Source organism: Echinococcus granulosus (assembly GCF_000524195.1).
Source record: "Echinococcus granulosus chromosome Unknown EG_S00150, whole genome shotgun sequence".
Lineage (NCBI taxonomy): Eukaryota > Metazoa > Platyhelminthes > Cestoda > Cyclophyllidea > Taeniidae > Echinococcus > Echinococcus granulosus.
The window spans coordinates 44,354-62,095 of record NW_020170530.1 but is presented as its reverse complement, the minus strand read 5'-3'; the positions used below and the strand labels follow the sequence as shown (position 1 = coordinate 62,095).

At 42.1% G+C, this 17,742-nt stretch overlaps 4 protein-coding genes across 4 annotated transcripts; 2 read left to right on the top strand and 2 right to left on the bottom strand. All coding sequences in view use genetic code 11, as the record gives it.

The window, feature by feature from the left end:
* Nucleotides 1-4,146: 4,146 nt before the first annotated feature.
* On the top strand, nt 4,147-6,087 carry EGR_09496 (hypothetical protein; the record flags this gene model as incomplete). Its single annotated transcript, XM_024498745.1, has 2 exons — nt 4,147-4,370; nt 5,982-6,087. 2 exons carry the CDS (start codon nt 4,147-4,149, stop codon nt 6,085-6,087), a joined length of 330 nt encoding a protein of 109 aa, XP_024346840.1.
* A 209-nt stretch (nt 6,088-6,296) lies between these two features.
* On the bottom strand, nt 6,297-10,976 carry EGR_09495 (Erlin-1; the record flags this gene model as incomplete). Its single annotated transcript, XM_024498744.1, has 6 exons — nt 6,297-6,778; nt 8,871-9,095; nt 10,154-10,279; nt 10,360-10,421; nt 10,460-10,506; nt 10,779-10,976. 6 exons carry the CDS (start codon nt 10,974-10,976, stop codon nt 6,297-6,299), a joined length of 1,140 nt encoding a protein of 379 aa, XP_024346839.1.
* Nucleotides 10,977-13,276: 2,300 nt separating this feature from the next.
* EGR_09494 (Tetratricopeptide repeat protein 35) lies at nt 13,277-16,747 on the bottom strand (the record flags this gene model as incomplete). Its single annotated transcript, XM_024498743.1, has 10 exons — nt 13,277-13,465; nt 13,634-13,852; nt 14,880-14,990; nt 15,154-15,295; nt 15,421-15,506; nt 15,617-15,674; nt 15,735-15,820; nt 15,945-16,009; nt 16,077-16,297; nt 16,686-16,747. 10 exons carry the CDS (start codon nt 16,745-16,747, stop codon nt 13,277-13,279), a joined length of 1,239 nt encoding a protein of 412 aa, XP_024346838.1.
* Nucleotides 16,748-16,843: 96 nt separating this feature from the next.
* EGR_09493 (Trafficking protein particle complex subunit 3) lies at nt 16,844-17,609 on the top strand (the record flags this gene model as incomplete). The annotated part of the gene is made up of 4 exons (XM_024498742.1): nt 16,844-16,885; nt 17,018-17,115; nt 17,148-17,427; nt 17,493-17,609. 4 exons carry the CDS (start codon nt 16,844-16,846, stop codon nt 17,607-17,609), a joined length of 537 nt encoding a protein of 178 aa, XP_024346837.1.
* Between the last annotated feature and the right edge of the window lie 133 nt (nt 17,610-17,742).

Below are 17,742 nucleotides of genomic sequence, written 5' to 3'. Positions count from 1 at the left end.
TTTTGCTAGGTAGTGTTTGAGGAGTCTTTTCAAGTACTGCAAAGTGCTTATCTAATGTCACTTTGTCCAATTGCAGTTCGGAACCTTTACTAGGTACTGCTTTCTACAATGTACTTTTTAATCTTGAGGCTCTTCCTACGAAGATACTTACCAGACCTTGTTGTCTTGATTGTGCAGCCATAAATCCCATAAGTTCGTTTGTTTTTGCTTCTATAAAATGGTGCATATACTAAGAGATCGCTGCAATAGCCTCGATGTTTCCTTTTTCCACCTCTCTCCATGCTATTGCAACAAGTAGACGAGTTGCCTGAGGACATGCTTAATTGAGTTGCTATAACTAAAGGGGTACAAAGACGTTACGATTTAAGCGTGTTTAAGGTACGCTCTCTCATCAGGATGGGGGCGATGACGTCCAATCTGTCATACGGTTTGTATTTCTTGGCTTCCTCTTGCTTGAAACGTCTATTTAAACAAGTACATATTCCACAGCTCCCTCGTCTTTTTGACCACCGCCCCCGGTGCTGTCCTAATGAGTGGTCTCTGTAAATACCATTTCTGATGGTCTTATTTCTTCCGTCATTACGCAAACTTCATTTTCGTATTCTACCGGAGGTTTCCGTTGTGCAGGATTAGCACTGCCTGGGATTTGGTGTGTGTAATATTGGCAGATTTTTGGTTGCATATCGCAATGTATTACCTTCTGCTACCTTAGTTCAAGGCATTATTTTTAAATTCTAGATGTACCCATTTCGTCACGTTAGGTGTATAGATGATGTGAGTGTCCGGACGCATAAAATGGGTAGGAAACATTAATTGTAATTATGTTGTTTGTATGCAGATTTGGGACTTGCGTAATCTGCACTCGATCGAGGCGCCTGCAAAAGTCAGTAATTTGGCCAGTGGTGACGTGGAGAATACGCTCTGGAAACAGGCATACATGCGCCCCGCGGAGTGCATTGACGTGGCAGAGACGGTGAAGGGACAAAGCAGAGACGGTGGCGGTGGTGAATACCTCTATGCCGCGCGTCTTCTACCCAGTCGTGCCATCGTCTGTGGAGGCTCCGGATTCAATGAAGTGCGCGTGGTTCATCGTGATACAAAGTTGGTGAGTCCGTTCATTAAATTACAAGGACAAGGAGGATCTACATTTATCACATTTATGCTTCAGTAGGGCTAATGTGTGGTTGCCATAGCAACAACGGCAGCGACTTCTAAGGATAGCGACTATTATCCACCTAAGCAATGGCATTCATTTCATCGCACCCGCACATTAACTGCTCTCGTTACCAGAAAAATGGTTCCATTAACTTCCTTAAGTAACAAGTTTAGTGCACTTCTGTTTGTTTCCCTAGTTGCCTTGATAATAAAAGATCCGCCCCATTTACAAGGCGGTAATGCGGAGCCAAAGAACATACGCTACGCCCAAAATTACTGAAAAGGAGTAAAATGTTACGAAAGGGATTAGTAGTCTCGGCGACGATTGCTCGTGCATAGTTTGAGATATCCTCATCTCCACCATTGTTGCTTTCAACTCATCCTCAATCTAATCTTCTGCTTTTGTACTATGGTCCGCTTTAAGAATTTTAAGTTCTTGTACCAGAGGAGAACTTTTACACTATTGAAACAGCGCGTAGGGGGTTCGCTGACCACTATGCTCACATCCTTGGACTCTTATTGCACAGATTTTCCTTAAAACACGTTCTTATTTTCCTTTTAGCCCATTATTCGTATTCCGACAGACTCTGTGGTTCAAACTATCGATAGTGTGCTGGAGGGTCGTTTCATCGCTATCGGTTGCGCCAGCGGTTCTATAACCATCGCCGGTTTGGCTTGAAGGTCTTTCAAAGCTCACCATTTAGACCCTCCAAAACTCTTATAGTTTACTCACTCGTCTACTGATGGTACTGCTACTAATAACAATGCTGCCTGAAGACTCGACTCAATCTCGGAAGTAGGTAGTCTCGGGCAAGGAGGTAGATTTCTAACTTAAAAGAGAAGATTAATTTTTGTGGTGAATCTACTTTTGTTTGAAGTTATGCTTATTTGGATTAGGTTTTAAATTCCATAAGAATCTCTAACTCGTTTTTAAATGAAAATAGTAACATGAGCTTTAAAAATTGCCCTGATAAACCGTCTTACGACAGTTGTAATATTCTTCTGTATAAAAGATTAATTTTGTAGAACTATGGCTTTTGAAATTGCGGTGACTTATTTTCGGCACGAAATACCAGTTAATTTGGGCAGATCATCCTAGTGTAAACGTCGGATGATTTGTAGTGTCTCGAATCTTTCAGGAGGGTTGGAAGGCTACTGCCACGGCCTGGAGACGATGCCACCCAGAGAAAGTACAACGGCAGAGCCTTAGGTGACCGCGAAACCAAAATGAAGAGTTAAGCAAACAATTAAAAAAATGCCTTACCCCTCTCTTCTCTTGCGCTCCTCTTAATCCACCGCCCGCTTCGGTCATCGCAACGTCGTCGGTGGTTTAAACGCAAAAGCACCTACGAAACATTTGCACTAGTCATCAAATTTTCGTGCGACTGTGAAGATATTCAAGCTCAACGTCACTGACCCGACCTGGCATTTCTACTGGATTTTGAGTTTCGTCCTGTTCAAGAACTGTATTGGGGAAGGAAGGAATGTGCTAGCCATCTCGTATGCACATCGATAGTCGTGGAGCCACTGACTTAAAAGCAGAGCCATAGAACAAAGGTCGATGTTTAAAATATTTTTAGGGGGATAGCGATTCGCGCCCATTCCACTTTGCCACTTTGTTCTCGCTTCAGTGCTGCCCTGCCATATCAAATCCATTTGCGGTTAATCTAGCCTGTAGTGGGATGGAGGAGGTATCGCGTGTTTGCCTCATTGATACCCTCATACAGGCACAGTACCGTAACGAACTTTTCCAGACGTCTCAGCCATGGTGAGGGTGGCTCCAGTTGTTTAATGGCATTCCTACAGATCACGGGACTAAAGTGGGTGCCAAAGGTGGGAGTCATTAGCAGCCCATCTATTGGGAGTCGTCACGGGTTCTCCCATCCGTAGCATACGCAATTCTTCCTTCAATCAGTTGAAATCAGGATAGATGTTCTTTAAGATCGGATTCACTTGGCATTGCCAGCCACCAAAGCAACGCCTCGAGTCTTTCAGGTGGGCTAAGAGGCTACTGGCACGGCTAGGAGGAGGCCATGTCGCCGAGTTGAGGTACGATGGCGGAGCCTTTATTGCCCCCTTGACAAAGCACAAAGGGGTCATCGATAAAACTAATGTTCCCCGCAAAATTGCTTTTAAATTTAACAGGCTTCTGCAGTAGTAAATAAGATATCAAATAAAAAATGTCAAAAGTGGATTCAATAGCGATTGCCAAACTGCATTTTCTGTTTGTTTGGCTTCAATTTTCGACGGCAACACATTGACTGACGCCTAATTTTGAAGTAAAAGTAAAGTTGTACTTCCATTGGCCAACTTTCTACCCTTCTACGACGGGTGATGTTTAAAAAATTTCATATTCTACCTCTGATGAAAAGAGTCGTCATTAGCATTTGTTTATCCTCAAACCTTAAGAAGTATGCCAGCAAGAGCGAATGGATTTGGGTGAGTTTTTAAATGAAATTTCTTTGTTTGAAACGACGATGCTACAATGGCGGATTATTATAACTCCTATCGGAAATTAGGTTCCACGACTTCCTTTCATATTGCAACTTGTTCTGCTGTTGAAAAACAATAGAATGCCAGTCGAACTAAGACCTAACACATAAGTTCACATTTAACAAGTATTTTTTAGATATTGAGAATAGTGTTTACTGCTTAGCTCCCATTCGTAAAACCCTTTTTCGCCTCTAGGTCTGCTACCTTGACACCAGAGGAGACCTTCAATATTATTCCACTGCAATTACCTTGTATGGTGATTTTTGTGTCTTGAGATTTAATTAGGAATCCAAAAGTGCCTAAGACACCTCATCCGAATAAGAATTTGACTAAAACTTGGCGTCGGATCCACCTGCTTGCCTATGAACCACAACTTAAGCGTCTTCTCACTGATTGGTGCACTGCATTCCCTTGCTCGTCCAATCCACAGCAAGTCCTCGTTGTCATGGGGAGGTGTAGTGAAGCATTCATTCAATCGCGTTTTCTCCCCACTTTCAAATGGAGACCAGAGAGCCCACAACCTCAGGCGCCTTCGAGCAATCGAGTCTGTTTCAGTCGGAGTCGGTGGCTCTCTTCCTAGTCGTGGGCTATTTTATCCTAATGAGTAGTATAGGTGTGCTCTCCTGGTGCCGGACGCGCAAACGGGTGCGAGATTTTATGGAACAGCGGCGCATGAGGCGGCCCCAGCGGTTCGAGCATGATAACCAGGTGTTGAAAATCAGGTATTGCGGCAGCAACAGCTGTGAGTCGCCCGGATGAAAGGCCTTTGCCACTCATTGTCTGTTTGACGCACACATATTTGGTTAATTCTTGTCAGTGAAATATAACAATGGTAGTAGTTAGCATTTGTTCTCCCGTAAAGCAAGTTATGGGAGAAAATTAAACATTGTTAGAATTGTTTTGCACATTTATTTTGCAAAAATATTAGACGCGTTAATTATCTCCCGACTTTCCACCTTTTAAGTCTTAAAAATGAAAGAGTAAAAGTAAGTTAGTAAATACTTTTGGTACTGGGACACTGCGCTACCTTACCAACTTCATCAGTAGGCCTAACATAAAGTTCATATGTCTTGCTTTTTTTCAATTCGTAGTTATTTTGGGAGTAGTTAATTCATGCATATTTTTCTCATTTTGTCACTAAGGCTCAGTTTAAAATACATTTAAAATCAGCACAATTTTTAAGTAGATATTATCGTGTATGTGACCAAGGGTACTCCTTGCAAACTGCTTCCGACAAATTTTAACGGAAAATTTTCGTTCTCAAGGTTATAATATGCTCATTACTTATTTCTGTAAAGTTTCCTGAAATTGTAAAGTAAAGGGGAGCTCTAATTCCTTAAATTGTTTACAATTTCGCCTTTAGAATTGTAACTTCGCTATGCGGTAGAATTCGCAAATCCTTATCTTGAACGATTCTTCATCATTATTTGAATTCTACGGTCTCTACAAACATATCACTTCATGGATTGGGCAAAAGGCTGTTAACATTCTGCTTCGATTTGCCCAAAATATAAAAGAATAATAAATTATAGCATAGGTGGCTTGCAAAAAGATGGTGTCTTTTTACCCAAGAACTACTCTCCGAAGAACACGTTGGTAAACCAACCACTTTTTTTTGCTACGTGGCCTAACAGCTATTCATTATCAGACAATTAATAGTACATAAATCAAACTTTAATGGCCAGGTAGTGAAACGTCCACTGCTCTCCTGTGTATTTGTCAAACCATACTGGCATTCTAGGCAATGCAACTTCTCCCACGCTGAAGGCGACGCCAAATTAAGGTAACTGAAGCAGATCATTTGTTTCTGAAATCGACCGGACAGTTGAGGTAGTCAAAATTTGAAGATCGAGAATTCATGAAAAACTGGCTTGTTTATTATACCAGATTATAAAGTAACTTTTTTTTCATTTTAATTCTGTGTGGTTTAATTCATCATTTAATGCAAAATGTCGGTGGATATGAAGGCTGATTCAAACACCTCCTTTGAAATTCAACATAAGACGTTCGAACATTAGTAAATACTTCTTGATAAAAATGGATGGTCAGAGTTGATTAAATCTTGCAGAGGTGGTGCCATTTGATACGAGTTATTTGCTACTTTAATGACGGATCTCTGAATACCTCCGAAATTTCTCCCACGCTCTTCCCGTGAGGCAAATATGTCAATTCCTTGGTGCACCTTGTTTCGAGGCTGGAATTAGAAGCATACCTGATAAGAATGGCGCGTTTAAGACTCCATTTACATTTCTAAATTGGAGCTTTAAATGCGACAGTCCCGGCCAATTGGTACCATTAGAGCTGAAGCAAGGCCAAATAACTTGGACTGACAGTAACGTTGACGAAGGGCGTCGCCTGCGCGCCTTAAGTCGTTTTCAGCACAGGAAATGTCGCTCGACTTGCGATGCGTCCCACGAGCAAGCCCAACAGTTCGCTTAGGCCCTCCTGTTGAATTTGATCGAGTCTTCAACCGGACGCCAAATATTGACCGCCCATCCAGAGGCCATTATGCGGTGGTTGTAGTGGTGGCTACCAAATGTGAGCAGATGATCCGTGTAAGCCATTAGGCAAACAAAGTTGTGTATCACCATTTTATTTCTTGTAAAAAAGAGGAGACGAGTATCGAAAGATAGATACAAAAGCATCATTCACGGTTCCTCCTCGTTCAGTATCGTGCTGGCATTCAATCCTCCACTCCCATCTACTAATCCGCTCCCTTCATCAGAAGTGAGAACTGAGTTGAGCAAATTGGCAAGCATCCCACCGCCTACACTCTTCAAACTGCTCACATTGTCAAACAAGGCAGCGAGGGGGTCACTATTAGACTTCGCGGCTGGAGGACTTTCAGTGGGAGACGGGAGGAACGGATTTTGCCCACTGAGTGACGCAAAGTAGACCTTGGCGTTATTCGCCATTGCCCGGTAGCGTTCTAGCTCCAAATACCGCGGTGTCAAGCGCAGCGCATCGGCCTCTGCCTGTCTTGAGGCTCGGTAGAACTCGGCATCTGCATCTGCACGTGCCCTTGACGCTCGAATGCCATCCTCGATGGCAGCGATTGCTTGCTCGTTCTCCTTCGCCGACAATCGCATGCGCCACTCAATGGCTGCCACCTCTGCGGCCTGTTCCGCTTCTGAATTTTGAAGCATACACTCTGCTTAGAAGATGCTAATTTTACTTTCGTTAAATTGCATACAAATTATCTAATCACATACGTGAATTCCTGTGCATTTTACAGAAAATTGCGGACAAATATCCTTAAATGATATCCTAGAATCAGTCAATTTAATCTATAGCCCTCAAAGTCTACCAAAACAGGTACAAGAAAGTAGCATATGTCGTTCGATGGAAATTAAACCGGAAGTCAAGTTTGTCCATGTAAACAAACGATAATATCGACAGGATGACAACGTGGCAGATGCGGGTCTTAGAGAGCGGCTAAATCATACACAAATTGCAAATTTTGAGATGCCAATAAGATTCACTACACAGATTTTTCGCCAATCCCGTGGCTTGTGAGTCAAGTTTTCCTTTACTATCTCCGTTATTGTTTTTAGTAAATGTACCTAATTGTCAAGACATCTTCATTTTGAAAATAGGCCTTGGAGATTGTCACATTGTACGAGGTCGTCGGTACTCATTAAACTGATAAGCAACTGGTTCAAGGGGTTAATAAAATAACCAAGACCCCATTGCGACGCATTAAGACTATGCAACAAATATTAAGCATGGAAGGACTCCTTTACAAATAGTTAACACAGAACCGGCCAAAATGAGAGAGCGATGCAAGTGGTGCCTCTAGGCGGATAAACTCAAGTTAAGTGTAATCTCACTGAGGACAAACGACACCACTTGAAGGACTCTTGGAAGGTAATTACTGCAGGTTTTCGACAAAGGAGTTAAGCTAGGAAAAACGACAGTCAAAGGCGCACGTCGACTAGTTTGAAGATGATAAAACAATAAAACTGAAGACAACGCGGTCCTGCCGGAGATCTCCATTCTGCAAAGCCAAACACACAGATGCGCTACAATGAACACCGCTGATGCAGTCCATCGTCAAGAGAGTACAAATGGACAGGCGATTCCGTTGTGGAGCCAAGGCAGTGGGACTACTGACGGCACAACAAATAGGGAAAGTAGGCTTTCTCTTCTGACTGCCAACTTTGTTTTGCAAATGAGTCAGCTACTTGGGAGCCCCGCACTGTCACAATGGATAGGTATAAGCCAATCCAGGTTATGGTGCAAGCGAACATAATTTAAAACCTGTGCCTCTTGGAGTCAGCAGATATTGAACTAGTTAATTGTTTCAGCAATGCTAAACGAAATGGACGTTTTTTGTATGCATTAAACTAGCACTGAGAAACAAGGTTTGGCATTCAACGCCCTCACGACATAGACCATTTGTTACCTATAATGCACTAGGATAAACGTTTCACGACCATGGCAATTGTTCGGCGAAAGGTTAAGTAGAACTAGAGCTCCAAATGCAGTCTGACGAAAAGATACTGTTGGAGTTGGTTTGGTCGTCCATCACTAGCATCCTCTACTCTGACTTCACAAGAACTTGTCAATCGATAACAGTGAACGAATGTCAACCGGAAGTAACCAGACGGCAAGTCAAAAGAGGATACATCAAAGCAGTCTATTTTGGTCATTTGAGGAAAGACAAAACGAGCCTTAAGAAACAACCCTCACTCAAGTAATAGAAACATGAATTGGAAGCTGCCCGTCATTTAACAAGCTCAGCAGACTACCTTGTACCGCAACTCTCAAGCAGTGAAAAAAATCTGACACGTAGTTAAAATCGTTTTCTGCCATTTTCGCACCGCCCGTTCGTCCCTCGAACGTTTTCGCCATGGGTCAGGTCAAAAAAATTCGTGAAACGATAAAAGATGCCATCAATAAATTAAAGGCAATAGTTCGTAAAAAGAAACAGAGAATTTCATGTTCTATAATCGGAAAAGCCATGCTGCAAAATGTAAGCAAGGATAACTGAAAATTGTGAAAGAAGGGAAATTTTGGGGGTAAATCAAGCGCTTAAATGTTAAAGAAAGGCAAGTGATGATGATTAAAACCGCACTAAGCTCAGCATTCCTGCCGATAACTAGAACTACCTCAACATACTTACATTAGTCAAGAAAAGCAAAAAAATCGCGAAGCAAAAAGCGCATATTCTGTCAAATGAATTGCGATGAATTGATTTGACATAGAAAATCCTTACGCACCAATGACAGCTCTTCGACGCTCTGTTTCGGCTTCCTTCTCTACAACACGCTGGCGCTGCTCGGCGATCAGTAGCTTCGTCTTCTCAGCCTCCATGGACTCGTAGTTGCGTCGGATGTTCTCGGGGATCTTGGGTTTGGTTACACGCACCGCCTGAATGAAGAGGCCAGGCGCCATCACGTTGAGATCCTCCTGAAGTGCTTTCTTTAGGTTTTCGTCAATCTGGTCTATGCGGATTAAAGAGGAAATGGGGAAATATAGAGGAGGTAGTTTACACCACTATCAACGGAAGTACTTGCCTTCGATTCGGAAATTCACAATTTAGTGGCCTGATCGGCAGTGAAACCGGTGCGACTCCGAAAGAAAGCCTGCTTAACTAGTAATTGTGGCTTTTAGTGAATTGACGCGCGAGGCGATGCGAAGTCTATAAGAGTCCCGTTTTCAATCCGTTGTTAGGCCATATCTCGAGTGAAGAGAACATCCCTTCTAATTTCAGAATTAATGATAAGGAAGTGATGCGTTTGACAGCCTCCTACTCTATTTTTTTACCCGAGCGTTATCTAAGAGTGCAAAAATATCTCAGCCTTCTAGTCAGACACTGAGCAAGGGCCTCAAATTGCACATTTATTCATTGTTAACATTGCAATGGGTACTTATATAAGCATCTAATCTATCAAGCTGAGACCTGAGCACAATCAGTCCAAGACTCCAATGATGTTGTTTGAGTTCCCAACCCTCCAACGCTTTAATTTTATCATACCAAGACGACGGCGTCCATCAAACCATTGAAAGTGAATAAATGAACTTCCTCACGTCAACCACAACAGCTTTCGTAACCCGAAAAATAGATGCAAATGTACAAGTTCATTGAAACCAGTGGGAGAAAAATAAGCTTATTATCTAATATTAATTTTGACAAACGGCGAATAAATCGATCCACCTAAATATTGCTCCACAAGATGTGGAGACAACATAACCTTTTGAACCATTCTTATCGGTCAAATATGTCAAAAAATAGGTGTTCAGTTGATAGTGTGTCCTTGCCAGATTTCAAATAATTCACTTGTAAGATAAGATTCCGCAAGCTATCACCATTTTCGTAAAAATAAATGCAATTGCCAGATTTCGCAAAATCAAACTATGTATAGTAATGTTATGGATTATTATGAATAACAACTCATAAGTACTCCCATGAGAGGGCTACTAAGCTAGATAAAACGGCAATGCTATACAATTCTACTGTTCTTTTTCAAAAATTATGCGAATTCGCATCACAGCAACTCACCAAAGAGGTCGATATACACCTCCTGAAGGGTGTGACTGCTGCAAAACTGGTTCAGCTCGTGATGAACCTTGTTGTAGATTAGAGTTTTATCATATTCAGCACTGTAGTTCTTCACTATTTCGTAGGCTTTAAAATGCAATTCGGTAGTCAAAAAACATCAGACCATGGTATGTTAGACAACAATTAGGAATTTTTAACCAGCGTACCGCTTTCCGCTGAAAGCAAATTAACCACCTCAATTCTGTCAAAGTAGATTACAACACCACCACTTAAACCAGGGCAAGAGTTATGAAAGCAAAAACAAACCTCGTTCCACAGGGTACGTTTTTGACCTCATCAGTTTGAAGAGTGGTCTAAATAAAATGCGTCAAAATAAAACAATGCCATTGCGGAGTTCCAATGGAAGTTTCAACCACTTTTGCTAACAGCGGCCAGTAAAGTCACTAATGAACTGATATGGTATACCAGAAGATCGATCAATGAACCAAGAGATACAAAAACAAAGTAGAAGTACAGCAAGTAAATAAATTACAAATCATCAAAAGTATTTCCCAAGAGATGCGTACTTCAACAACAGTAAGTGGTGACGAATAGAATATAGGTATAATAAAGCCATAAACTATACCTGAACAGCCTTAAAGGTGGTAATGAGTGGAATCATGAGATGAAAGCCAGGTGGACTTGTCTCTTTTAACAGGGCGCCGCCACGATAATAGACACCAACGTGCCCTTCTTCAATTTTGTGGATTGAGGCAGAAAGTATAAGCACCCAAGTTATCAATGCGAGCGTAAGATACGAAAAGGCCACATGAGGATTTGACATCGCAACTAAATAAATGATGCAAAATATTAGCAAAATAACATTTTACCGCATTTTTCTCGAAGCAGATGACAGAAACACTTAAAAAATAGTTGCTTTAGTGGTAATATTATTATTACGAGGTACGAACTTGAAGTGATGAATACTCACATCATGAACACGGGCTGCCGGCCGAACACAGTTTTGCTTAGTGCACGGGCAACGAGGCGATTTAAAACTATAGGTTATTATTTATTATTAACATCTTTTATTATTTGTTTGATCATTTGCATATATATTACTACTTAAAATACGGCAGCACAGCCTGCAACGAACACGTAGTAGGTCTTGAAAACTCGTGGCAACTATGTGGTTTGTTAAAAAACCCTTCGATAGTTTTTGTAGGTGGAAGGCAGTTGGATATTCAGCACTGATAACACTTTATTCTGTTTTTACTATTTTCACTATAAGGCTTCAAAAGAAGTACTTACTTATGAAAGCCTAAGCACCCCTACTATTTTAAATGCCTTTCACGGTTTTAATGAATCACACTTTTCGTAATATCGTCCTTCAGGAAAACAGTATGCCTAATACTGGCGAACATCAATTCTGCCAAAATAAAATTTCATGAGATAGAGTAAATTAATAACTACAAAATGCAGCTTTTCAAGTCTTTAATTAGGACAAAAGAGGTCTTAATACCAGAGCATAATAATGCCTTGAAGAAGAACAGAAGGGTGAAGGGGCCTCTGGCGTGATCTAGAGCCCACGCCACCCGGCAGAAGTACAAAGGACGAAATATAGGCGCCCGTTAGGCCAAAATAAAGGGTTCAGTGCACCCCCTTCCCCTTTTGAACAACGCTAGTTTCCAATATCGGTAATAACAAGGTAATAAGTGCCGTGAAGAACCATCTACGGTCCAACCGCGCCAGCCACCGTATTTGCTTCCAAGTGTGAGGATACTCGACCGCAATGCCACTGATACCTCTTGGCAATTCAACTGGATTTGGAGTTACATTCCTTTTGGTATCGTGTTGGGGAAGGGGGGATGTCCAGTCCATTGCGTTTGTCCGTCTCCAGTTGTGAGGACACTGGCCTCAAAGCAGTCATTCAATAAGGGATGGGTTTTTTTGTATTTTCATGAAGGGAAGCCTTTGCATCAATTCCCCCTCGTCAGTACGTTCTCAATTCAGCGCTGCTCAGCCATGCCATATCTCTCTGTGTCCCATTCAGCTAGTAATGAGATGGAGAAGGTATCGCTTGTTCACCTTATTGACACCTTCACGCAAGTACCGTATACAGCTCCGTAACGAACTTCCCAGGACAGCTCAAGGCTAGTGTTGCTTCACTTGTTAACATTATTCCTGCAGAGTAAGGGACTAGGGAAGATACCAAATGTAGACATCATTTCCAACCCTTCCATTGGGTTTCGCTACAGACTCTCCCATCTGCAGAACATACACTTCTTCCCTCATAATAATGTATGGCCTTTGGTAATAGAAATCGGGTTCAGTTTCGGCTGCCACCGATATAGCTTCCCAATCCGTCCTGGAGACGAAATAAGCCATAATACTACGACAGAAAGTGTGCTACCACCGTACAGAAGGGCTGAAGGGACTATCGGCATGGGTCAGAGGCTATGCCGATCAGCGGAAGTACAAAGACCACGACGTAAGTGCCCACGGAACCGAAACACACTCAAACAACTCAGTGAAGCATTACACCAAACACTAAGGCTCTTGCAGACCTTTTGAAGTTGTGATCCTGACGCCATATTCACCGAAATCGCACTTTACAACTTATTTCTCATAGGTGAGGTTCCACAGCGCTCCCACCACTTAACTAGATCGCAGATGTAAGACTATGCTGTAGCGCTCTAAGTGTTTGTTGAGGTTATAATGATCAAAAGTAGTACGAAGAACAAATACTAATAAACTACAGAAAAACTGGAGGGTGACTAGCACAGTCCAAAGGTCGTCCCTCAAAGCGGAATACAACCAGTGCAGACTGAAGCAACTGCGAAACCACAGACAAAATACCCAAACTCTTCAACACATCCATGGACAGGCAGCTACCTTCATTGGCCAAGTCATCGTACAACTGACATACAACGACCCATCGCCTTGTTCAAGCTATCCACCTGACGAGAAAAAAGACCGGGAGCAGAGGCGTCTACTGCGACACAGACACAAAACAACGCACTGCTAACACCATCTATTCACACCCCAGAAAAGGATTAAAAGCACTAGCAGAGAGGGTGAAAGGAGTGGCAGATGAAAGAGCACCCAGATTGTTTCAAAACAAGAGAGTTTAAAAGTGCTGCGTCATTTCTTGTGTTGACGCGGAGACTCCTCCAGAGACGTAGAGAGACATTCAAACATTTCAGGAAGGGCTGCGTAGTCGCCTCTTAGACGAGACGACGATAAAGGCAATGCGGGAGTCTCACGTGATGTAGTGCCCACCTTCGCTTTGATCACATTAGCAAGTGCTACTGGAGCAACCATACCGGCGTCCTTGAATTAGACAATTGTTCAAGAGCAAGTGACAGTGAAGTAACAACTCAGGTAAACATGCATCAACTCTTAAATAGAATTACAAAACTGATAACGAAAGACAAAACCGAAGTCTAAGAAGGGTTTTGAAAGTGTTAAGAAAAATATCTCAACATGGAAAATCCCTACCAAGTAGATTTTTTTCAACTTCCCAACGGCCCATATGATGAGCTGATGGTTCTCGCGTTTGCTGTCGAAACTACCACCACCGCTACCACCCCCTCCAACACGAGCGACCGCATTTGGCGGCGGTAGGCTGTACTGATGCGATACGGCAGCGTTGCTGCTCTCCTCAAGCAAGGCAGCTAGAGTCTTTTCCGTCAACTTGCCAGAGAGGCTTGAGGCGGCCTTGAAAGGACAAAAAGTTGAAGTTACCTACACAAGTACAGGGAACTATATGATTGCCCTAAAAGCCGGAATGATAGAAAAGGGTGGGATGGACGACAAAAATCGTAAAACCCAGTGAGTGGCATTTAATCTGTACACTTGCATTCATCTAATCCAGAACAAAGGTGACGTCTAGACTAGCAAAGGGCCACGAAAAAATTTTCCCTAGGGTTTTCGCGCTTTCAAAAGTTGGACGGGAGGAATGCGAACGAATTTCCCTAGCTACCATCAGTACCGGGGATGAGTAAGAGCAAAACCACAACCGTAATATCCCAAGTGAATCAAAAACAGTGAAAAACACAACCCAACATCGCTCGTAAAACGTCGAACCATACAGCCATGGAAAATCCGTAATTTAAGTAGGAGAAAGGAGAGCCTGAGAGGGTTATTTTCTTATTGCAGTGAATTGAGATACAGTTTAGCAGGGGAATGCAAAAAAGGAACACTTAGTCTATCATCAAAAAGTCGGATTTATAACCCTAACTGAGAAGAGGTCAAGAGGGCCAATATCGACACGTCAGATATGACAAAGAAGGCGTTAGGAAACAGAAAATCGGTTGATACGTGAATTTGGAAGTCTCCTAAATCCGCCTTCGCTTCGATTCATGAATTACGAAGCAAACATAATCCCCACCACGATATATGATCGAGCCAAACTTTCAATGGATTAGTTTTCAAAGCCGCAAAACAAACCAAACAATGGGGCAAATTTATATTCGTGTTATGCATTTTAAGAGTTAATGGTAACAATGCTCAGAGATGCAATTCAATGACTTCGATTAGGAGTAGACAAGGAAGAATAGAAGGGAGGGGGACCAAGATCTAATCAACAATTGAAGTTTTACTCTGTCAGAAAAATAGTGGTATCAAAAGCGAAGTACGTCAGGTCAATAATAAAAACTGCCAGTAACAAAACATTTCCATCTGCGTGAAAAACTAGCCAACTAATCAATGATGGATTGCTCCAATTCAATCGGATAGAGCTCACCAGAATCAAACCGTAGAGAGCTCGGATGTTCAATGGATTAATTCGGCAGGCTTGAGCGAAGTAGGCTCGTGCTAATTCCAGATTTTCAACGCCCCCTTCGGAGTACTTAATCTTGGATTGGAAGAAAAATACCAAATGGGGAGGAAGAATGCACATATAGTTCACATAATTATCCCTAAAAATGATCTATTATAAGGGACAGGTCCCTCCGAAATGGTTTCAGTCTAGCTGAACCCACAGTCACACAATCATCATTCACTAAAGAGTAACGTACCTCAGCAAGGCGTTCGTGAAGCAGGTGATTGTGGGGATTAGCAAGAATCACCTCTTCCATACAAAATGCAGCGTGCTTATAGTCCCCCTGGGCTAGGTACAAATCACTCAGCTCACCCCACGCCTCCACATCAGCCATGAATCTAAAATATCGGACCAAAGCAGTGTGAAGTGATGTCGATGATACTACATGAAGATTTAACAAAACATGGATATTAAATGACCTTATTAGTGGTGCAAAACTCATGCGCTATTAGTAAGAACGCACATCTTGAGATATTTGTTTAACTCATCAATTGCGTTGTTAATACAACCTTGAGCCTTGAAAATCGTGATCAGACGCTTGCGAGCAATCTAAAATTGCAAAAAAGTCTGAACGGTCATTCAGCCCCCTAAGATAGGCTAAATCAACTGATCCGTAAGCAGCTAAGAGGTCATATTACAAAAACTAAATAAAGACCTACAACATCCGTTGTTTCTTTGTCGAGGATTTGTTTGTAGATATTGCGGGCGTCATCGATTCTAAAATTGGTGTAACAGGGATGGAAGCCGTTGAAGGAGCAAATATAGTTGTTGACTTACTTATTCGAAGCCTCTAAGTACATTCCGTAGAGACGTTTAACGCGGGAACTCTCTGGAAAACGCTTTCGTAGGTGATTCAGACAAACCTGCACAACAATGCACGAAAAAATAAACCGAAATATCAAGATAATAAATAATGGTCAATGGAATACTTTTACCCAAGGTTAGCCTTTGGAAACAAATTTTATTGTAATTACTGAAAAAAATCACCTGTGCAAGATCCAAATTGCCGACGTCTAAAGCGGCGATTAGGACTTGTTCCAAAATTACCCATTCTAAAATGAACAACCGATAAATAGTTTCAGAAGAACGAAGCCCCAATGAGAAGCATTCTAAACCAACTTTCGTGACCAAGTCTGTAGATTTTTGGTTCGACATCAGAAACCCATAGACGCACAACTGTCGCACTTTTACGTAGGTTGTTCTCACGAATCTCGCGGAGTTCCAAAAGAGCCTCTAAATGCACAAGGAAAGCTCTTGGCAAACAAATGTTTAGGTTGATTGTACAAGAGCGGTTATTGAGGGAAAGAAGTTGGGATGTAAAGTGTTCAGTGCCCTGACCACTAAGCAAAGCAACGAACCAGTCTGGTGAACTTAACTAAACTCTAAGCTGTTAAGCTAAAGGCAGAAAAGCGCCGAAAAGTGGATTCATTTTTGCCCTAAAGCAATTACAAATGTGTATTAGCACAAAAAAACATACCGCATGTTTACATTCATGTAAAGGTAGTAAATAGGTGTCTCCATAGACTATTATGCACCAACTTTAGGGTTAAACGAAAAAAAGAAAACACACATTTTTATACAATTCCCCATAGTACTCACCATTCATCGTAAGCACATGCGACAGGCAAACGACGGAGTTCAGACCAATGAAAAACCGAGCAGCAAAGAGCACTAAATTCTTACAATAGTTACCAAAATATTCATGATTAGAATTATTCAATAACTTACATGACTTTTGCAAGAAAATACGATAACAATTCTTGCTGATTGTGTCTAGGACATTTTGACATCGAGCCTGTATAAGCTAAGGCCTACTTTTGGCTGCCATAAGCCGACTGTGGAGTTGTGGAATTTAGCCTACGCGCGCTGACCTGAAGGCCTCCGTGATGTCTCGTCAGCAGGCGAAGGCTCCTGAGCCAGTTCGGATGGTATGAGAGCTACTTTGCTACCAATGCTTGTGCTTATCAAATTTGGTGAATCTCCATAAGACTCGTTTTATGCATCATTATTTAATCTTGCTGAGTGCTAGTTTAAAGTGTCGCAATCCGTTTCTTTTTTAGAACACCGAGCTATTTACCCTCACGTATGGCTCTCTGGTAGCTCAAATAGTTAAGGATTTCGAATCGGATGATGCGATAAATGAACAGCTGGATAATATGTTGGTTTTTCTCTCATCCTCTTTATTTCCAGTGGCTTCAATATTGGTCAGAAGTTGGCCGAAGACTTTGTCGCCAAGGGCAACCCGGGTAGATGCGCAGATTTCAGAGAAACTGCCAACCAACTAGTAAACGGGTTTAAGCACTTCCTTGGAATTTCTCCCTCTGTGAGCAAATTTAGCTCCGCTGGAGACGAATTTTCGCTCCTTCTGGATTCGAATCCTCTCACGGAGTTTGTCGATCTCCCTTCTGAACACCCAAAGCTTCTCTACTGTAACGTTCTTGCTGGTGCAATTCGCGGTGCTTTGCACAGCGTATGTTTGTTCGTTTCAACTTCCTTCTAGTTACTCTCTTGTTCAGTGTTCAATTTTTTTTAAAGATGCAATTAGAGGTTGATGCAAGAATTGTTCTCGATCAACTTCGTGGCGACAAACACACCGAAATCCGTGTTAAATTTATTCGTCGAATTAAGGAGGTCTTTGCGGGAGAAGACTAACTCCTTACCCTGCTTCTTCTTCCCATTTTTCCTATCCTTCACTTATCCTCTCAATAAATCGCTCTGTTCCACTTTGTTCCCTTGTTACTTCTCAGGTGTGGTAACCCGACTTGGAATACCTGTGGTATGGGCT